Source organism: Triticum dicoccoides, chromosome 2B (genome assembly GCF_002162155.2).
Source record: "Triticum dicoccoides isolate Atlit2015 ecotype Zavitan chromosome 2B, WEW_v2.0, whole genome shotgun sequence".
Classification (NCBI taxonomy): domain Eukaryota; kingdom Viridiplantae; phylum Streptophyta; class Magnoliopsida; order Poales; family Poaceae; genus Triticum; species Triticum dicoccoides.
In genome coordinates, this window is record NC_041383.1 from 684754646 (window position 1) to 684762179 (window position 7534).

At 46.6% G+C, this 7534-nt stretch overlaps 1 protein-coding gene and 1 pseudogene across 1 annotated transcript; both read right to left on the reverse strand.

The window, feature by feature from the left end:
- Nucleotides 1–1451: 1451 nt before the first annotated feature.
- On the reverse strand, nucleotides 1452–2128 carry LOC119368321 (annotated as a pseudogene).
- Nucleotides 2129–3854: 1726 nt separating this feature from the next.
- Nucleotides 3855–4376, reverse strand: LOC119368322 (pectinesterase inhibitor 12-like). The gene has a single exon (XM_037633612.1). The coding sequence runs from the start codon at nucleotides 4374–4376 to the stop codon at nucleotides 3855–3857; it is 522 nt and encodes a 173-aa protein (XP_037489509.1).
- Nucleotides 4377–7534: the final 3158 nt, after the last annotated feature.

A 7534-nucleotide genomic window follows, 5' to 3' on the forward strand; every position in this document is an offset into this window, starting at 1 on the left:
CCATGCTCAAATCCTGACTCCGCCCCTAAACCCGACGGCCTGTATACGCCGACCACCAGGACCAGGCTGTCGGCATAACTCTGAATAAGCCGACGGGGGCCGTCGGCATTGTTTTGGCCGTCGGGGTAGCACCCTGTTCCGGTAGTGATGCCCCAATCCCGATCGCACTCGGCCTGACTTGCCTCATTGCCTGAGCGTTGGCGCCGCTGCCGTGCAAGTCGACCCTGACTGCTTGGCGTTGCGCCGCTAGGTGCCGTGCGGTCGCCTCCTGGCTGCTGGACTTGGCTGCTCGTCAGATAGCGATCGATCGGAAGCAATCAAACCAGCCGAGACCGATCGGAGAAGGAAACGACCAATGTGACCCGGGCTCGAAGCCCAAAACTGTATCGAGCATCACACATTGTAGTGAGAGAGCAAACTAGTAGTATTCTCATCCGGCATATGTACATTCTCATCCAGCAAGATCTGGACGACTACACCCCAACACAACAAGATCAGAGAGTGACCTTCAGTTTAATGCAAACCCTTCCTGCTATGCTATGCTCTGTGTCACTAAGAGATAGAGGAACTAGAGATAGAGAGATAGAAGATAGAGAAGATAAGATACAGATAGAAGAATCAGAGATAGATTTAGAGAAGATAGAGACAGAGATATGTACTTAATTATTTTTCATGCATCTTTTGCGAATAAAATTAGTTACTGTGCATTTCTCTCCCTTAGAGCATCTAAGGCCAGAATTGCCTAATCCGGATCCCTATACGTCTGCGGACATGCCCGCACAAAGTGATCGGACATGCCTCACATGCAAACACAAACACAAACACAAAGTGGCCAGAATTTTGCTATTTGCAAACATCAAATACATGCAAAAACATGTGTGTCAATCATTTTGGTCAAACAGTGCACGGGCAGTCCAAACGTTTGGGCCGGCTGTGGAAACCCGGTTGGATACTAGTATTTTTTTCGTCAGTGACGGGCAGCCCGCTCGAGCGTTTACGGCGGATCCGAGGGTCTGATTGTAGATACTTTTATGGCATCAAATCTCCAAGATAAGACGAACATTAATGGGCCAAATCCATTATTCCTTCCATCAGCACAATCGTATGCAAACTGTGCGCACACTCAATGGCTATCATCGTGGCAAAATAATAAACGGTCCCAAACAGAAACATGTGCACGTAACCAAACTCGGGTTCACAAGGCTTATGTCCGCCTACCTGATCAAGGTAGCGCGTCCATAACCTTCCCTCTTTGAAGGCACCGGTGAGAGGTGAGAGGCATGACACTAAACCCAGTTAGGACCCCCCATAAGGCAAGTGTGGCTGCATGTAAACATGGACAGATGGAGTATTTCCATTCTATTAGCTTCAGAAAAAAAGGAAATCACACAATTAATTCTATAAGCTTGATAATAATTCAATTCTATAAGGGAACAAAATTTTCGTCCAAACATACTTGCAAAGTTCACTGATCTGGAATTGCAGGTTCCAAGAGTTTATTGGTCGATCCAAATGATCATGGACTCGCAACCAGAGCTGTTACCAGGTTCACACATCCTCGATCGGCGGCTAGCTAGCTACAACATGGTCGTTATGGCGAGAGCGATAGAGCAGCCCTTGGAGAACTCGGCGTCCTCGGCGGCCAGCGGCGACACGACACCCAGCTCGCGGAACCTTTCCTCGCAGGTGTCGGTGCCCAATATCACGCCTGTGAGGTTCATCTTCGCCTTCTGCAAATTACCCGACTTGACGCCCTCCGCCGCGGCTTCGAGCGATTTCAGCGCGGCCGTGTAGTGCATGCGGCAGTCGGAGAGGCGCCCGCTGACCTTCTTGTCCGTCACCGAGGCCTTGAGGGCATCGATCCGCTTGCGGATGTTCGCGGCTTCTCCTCGGGTAATATGGATCGGGCGATGACGACGAGGCCGCGCCTGTCCGCGGTCGCGCTAGCGCTGTCGGCCTGAAAGAACTTGATGCAGTAGTCGTAGCCGATGTCCTTCTTGCTTGCGCCGACGGACTTGCATGTGTCGTCTAGAGTGGAAGACTCGGAGGAAACGAGGATGAAGAGGAGGACGATGAGACAGGAGGGAGCTTGCCAATGCCTCATCATGGTTCTTTTTTTTTGGCACGATTGCCGTATATGTGTTGTTTGATAACAAATCGTTTGTAGATGGTGCATATATATAGCCATGATTGATACAAAAATACCTCATGAGTATATCAATCTTCAAATTTGAACAATCCGATGAAAAAGGTATATATTGCAAAAATATTATGTTTTGCTATTAATAAATTACTCCCCCGATCCATATTAATTGTCGCCGATTTAGTCCAAAGTTGTATTAAATCACCGAGAATTAATATGGAACATTACTCTCATCGATCCATGTTAATTGTTGCTCATTTAATATAAAGTTGTACTGAATCACTCAGAATTAATATGGATCGAAGGGAGTAATTGTATTCCTTTTTGGACTCAAGTTATTCCTGACAAAACTTGGGGGTGTTTATGCCAAAAATATTGGGATGTCCAACTCAAAAAGAAAATTTGGGAGGGGAAGGGTGTTGCGGCATTTCCTATTTCTCGCATTCCGAATGCCGAGCGAGCAACGGAAACAGGCAGGGCTATTGAACTATACACTGGTTCCCCAGTTTTGGGATCCTTCTCGAAGTTCCCGTCTGATTTCTATTATTTTTATTTTATTTTTCTGTTTTTTCTGATTTTCTTCGGCTTCTTTTTTTATCTCAAAATGTTTCCCTTTTCACAAATTTTCAGAAATTATTTGATATTTCAAAAAATGTCGTGTTCTCGAATATTGGTTTGAATTTTGAAAAATGTTGTAAGTTTTAAAATTTGTTTGCAAATTAAGAAAAAACGTGTTTCAAAATAGTTTGGGAAATTCAAAACATGATAATGTTTTCCAAAAATATGTTCTCCTTTTCCATAAAATCCAAAATTTGGATAAATATCTTGATTTCTCAAAAATCAAAAAATTGAAGAAAAAGTTTGACTTTCCAAAATATGTCATCTTTTCGCTACAATTCCCGCTCCGGCGCCATTGGGTCGATCTAGTCGGGGTTGCCATGTGCATTTCAGCATCTTTTTGTGTCGCAAAAAGCGAGGACCATGTCCTCTCGAGTGCCGACGACATGAAGAGCCCAACCTCCGTTGGGCCACAATCATCATGATGTTGTTGCCACCGCCGCCTGCTGCGGCGCTATACTAACATCCACGCTCAACTGCCCAAGACTTCGAGTCGCCAGTCCTACCTCCGTCCGGGCTGCCTCGCCCCACCACCAAGTTTTGAGAGATAACTATTTATATCTACAATACCAAATATATCTAGTATGAAGGTTCATCTTATAATGAATGCAATAATGATGTAAGTTTGGCATTCTAGTGTAAATATTTTTCTCCACAAATTTGGTCAAAGTTTCCGATGCTTGAATTTTCAAAAATCTATATGCACTACATTACGGAATAGAGGGGGTACTCAATTTCATTTTTATGGTATATGTACTGATGTATCTTTGTGTTGGGGGAAATATGTACTTCATTATCTTGTAAACATCTTTTGCATAAAAAAATTGGTCAGCGTGCGCATCTAATATCATGGCATGATATATCCAAAGTAATCATGAGCATTAATTCTTGATATCCATTTAGTCAATCGCCTCGATCATATGCAAATTGTGTGAGGTTAATGTCTGGTTGCTATTTCCGTTCACCACAAAATCTGTTCTTACCAAAAAAAAAACTGCCAAAACGTACTTGCAAAGTTCATTGATCTAAAATCGTGGGTTCCAATATTTTATTGTTGCTAGAACGGTTTGTCAGATTCACATATCCTAGCTAGCTACAACGTGCTCGCTATACTGAGAGCGATGGAGCACCCCTTGGTGAACTCGTAGTCCTCGTCCGCCACCGGCGAACTGACGCCCAGCTCCCGGAATCCTTCCTCGCACACGTCGGGGTTCTCCAACGCGGCGTTGAGGTTCGCCTCCGCGTCCTGCAAATGGCTCGACTTGACGGCCTTAGCCGCCGCGTCGAGCAGGTGCAGTGCGCTCGTGTACAGCGCGTGGCAGTCGGAGAGGCGCCGGGCGATCTTCCTGTTCGTCTCCAAGGCCTTGAGAGCGTTGATGCGGTTGCGGGTGTTGGCGGCCTCTGCTCGGATGATCTTCGCGGCGATGATGACGAGGCCGCGCTTGTCGGCGGTGGCGCTGGCACTGAAGGCTCGGAAGAACCTGATGCAGTAGTCGTAGCCAATGTCATCGTTGCTTGCGCCTAAGGACTTGCACACGTCGTTTAGGATGGAAGCGCTTGACGAGACAAAGAGAGAGAGCAGGACGATGCAGGAGAGAGCCTGGCAAGCCCCCATGGTTTGTGGCACGCACGATTGCCTTGACTTGATGAGTAGTATATCTGATGCTTATGATGCTGATAACAAATCATATCCAGATGGTGCTTATATAGCCGTATTGTAAATATAAAAATATACTTGATGAGTATATATCAATATCAATCTTGGGCGGAAAATTTAATGTCAGTTTAATTCTTTTTTCTTCTTAGAAAAATAATTAAATGAATATTATTTTTTCGACAGTAATAAATAAACAAAATCAATCTATAACATTGAAGGGGAGAGATCAATCAAGATCAATCTATGGAGTAATTTCTACGCATCATCAAGATCAATCTATGGAGTAACTAGCAACGAGAGAGAGGGGAGTGCATCTTCATACCCTTGAAGATCGCGAGACGAAAGCGTTGCAAGAACGCGGATGAAGGAGTCGTACCCGAAGCAATTCAGATCGCGGTGGATTCCGATCTTAGCGCCGAACAACGGCACCTCCACGTTCAACACACGTGCAGCCCGATGACGTCTCCCGCGCCTTGATCCAGCAAGGAGGAGGGAGAGGTTGAGGAAGATGGCTCCAACAGTAGCACGACGGCATGGTGGTGATGGAGTGACAGTTCTCCGGCAGGGCTTCGCCAAGCTCGCGCGGAGGAGGAGAGGTGTTGGGGAGGGGCTGCGCCTTGGATGTGGTGCTGCAGCCCTCCCCTCACCCCTCTATTTATAGGGAGAAGGGGGAAGGGGGCCGGCCCCTCTAGATGAGATCTAGAGGGGGGCGGCCAAGGGGGAGGGGGCTTGCCCCCCAAGCAAGGGGGGCGCCCCCCTTAGGGTTCCCCCCAACCCTAGGCGCATGGGCCCTAGGGGGGGTTGGCGCCCAACCCACTTAGGGCTGGTTCCCTTCCACCTACAGCCCATAAGACCCTCCGGGGAGGTGGCCCCTCCCGGTGGACCCCCGAAACCCCTCCGGTGGTCCCGATACAATACCTGTATACCCCTGAATATTTCCGGTGATTGTATGATGACTTCCCATATATAGATATTCACCTCTGGACCATTCCGGAACTCCTCGTGACGTCCGAGATCTCATCCGGGACTCCGAACAACATTCGGTAATCACATACAAATTTTCCTTATAACCCTAGCATCATCGAACCTTAAGTGTGTAAACCCTACGGGTTCGCAAATCACGCAGACATGACCGAGATAGCTCTGCGGCCAATAACCAACAGCGGGATATGGATACCCATGCTGGCTCCTACATGTTCCATGATGATCTCATCGGATGAACCATGGTGTCTAGGATTCAAGTAATCCTGTATACAATCCCTTTGTCAGTCGGTACGTTACTTGCCCGAGATTCGATCGTCGGTATCCCAATACCTCGTTCAATCTCGTTACCGGCAAGTCACTTTACTCGTTCCGTAATGCATGATCCTGTGACCAACTACTTAGTCACATTGAGATCATTATGATGATGCATTATCGAGTGGGCCCAGAGATACCTCTCCGTCATACGGAGTGACAAATCCAAGTCTCAATTCGTGCCAACCAAACAGATACTTCCGGAGATACCTGTAGTGCACCTTTATAGTCACCCAGTTACGTTGTGACGTTTGGTACACCCAAAGCACTCCTACGCTATCCGGGAGTTACACAATCTCATGGTCTAAGGAACTGATACTTGACATTAGAAAAGCTTTAGCAAACGAACTACACGATCTTGTGCTATGCTTAGGATTGGGTCTTGTCCATCACATCATTCTCTCTAATGATGTAATCCCGTTATCAATGACACCCAATGTCCATGGTCAGGGAACCATGACCATCTGTTGATCAATGAGCTAGTCAACTAGAGGCTCACTAGGGACATGTTGTGCTCTATGTATTCACACATGTATCACGGTTTCCGGTCAATACAATTACATCATGAATAGTAGACAATTATCATGAACAAGGAAATATAATACTAATCATTTTATTATTGCCTCCAGGGCATATTTCCAACAATTTTGACCTGTGGACGCAATCAATTCACAAAATGAATTGCCCTAAAACTATTTCACTTGGCTGACCTTTTTGAGTGGTGCCAACACGGAGGCGCCACACCCTACGATGCAGCGCCTAGCTCTGGGGCGTTGAACCTCTGTCCATCGTGGCAGCCCCTGGGCCCGCACCCAGCAGTGCAATGCCTCCGAGCTAGGCGCCACACATGTAATGTGGAGCGCCTAGCCCTTAGGCGTTGTACTGATTGTTACTACATGCCCGGCCCCCCTCCCCCACTCCCCCATACACACCCCAACCCCCAATCCCATCACACCCGAGATCTGCCCCCTCTCCCCTCTCCCGACTCTCAAATCCTTCCCCAAATCTTCCAAATTTGAAGATTTTGTCCGTGGATGTCGAACTCAAACCCTCCCTCAAGGTAATCTTCTCCGATCCCCTTGTTTTGATCCAAGTAATGTTAACAAATTGCTCATTTATTGCTAGTTTGGGGAAACCCTAGTTTTGTATGGATCTAGAGATTTGCATGTTGATGTGAGATGTTTGTTTGTCAATTTCCTATTATTAGGCTTGTTAGTATGTTAGTGTTATTCTTATGGGTGTTCTTATGTTGGTGCTAGGGTTAAGGTTAGGGTTGTTGTTTCATATATATGTTAGGGTTTGTATTCCGTGTTAATCTTTGGATTAGTACTCATGGAAGAAATGTTACGTTGTGTTGTTTGAATGCTTATAGGGATGGGAAGAACATGTGTGTTTGTTCATCATGGGGACAAAGACTCCTTCTTGAAAGGCAATATTGAACCGGACCCGGATGAGCTTGACATGGTGTTTGGTAATAGTCCTAGCTATGCGGAGCTCTTGCAACAAGTGAGGAAAGATTTGAATTGGATGGACCCTAGTGATATAGTTGAGTTGGAGGGAAGGCATAATGTTGGTTTTGAATGCACATCCGTTGGAAGACAATGCGTGTGAACTCGGAGCAATGTTGGGTTGCATACAAGGAGACGGTGGCCGAATCACTAGACAAGGCTCTTGAGTTATTTGCAACGAAGAAGGTTGATTCAAGTTTGCATTTGGATTTGAACCAAAACCCCTCCCCTTTGGTTGCTAGTTGCCCCCCACCCTTGAACCGAGATGAAATTGTTGGACCTCTTATGACCTAAGAAGTGAGGCCAACATTG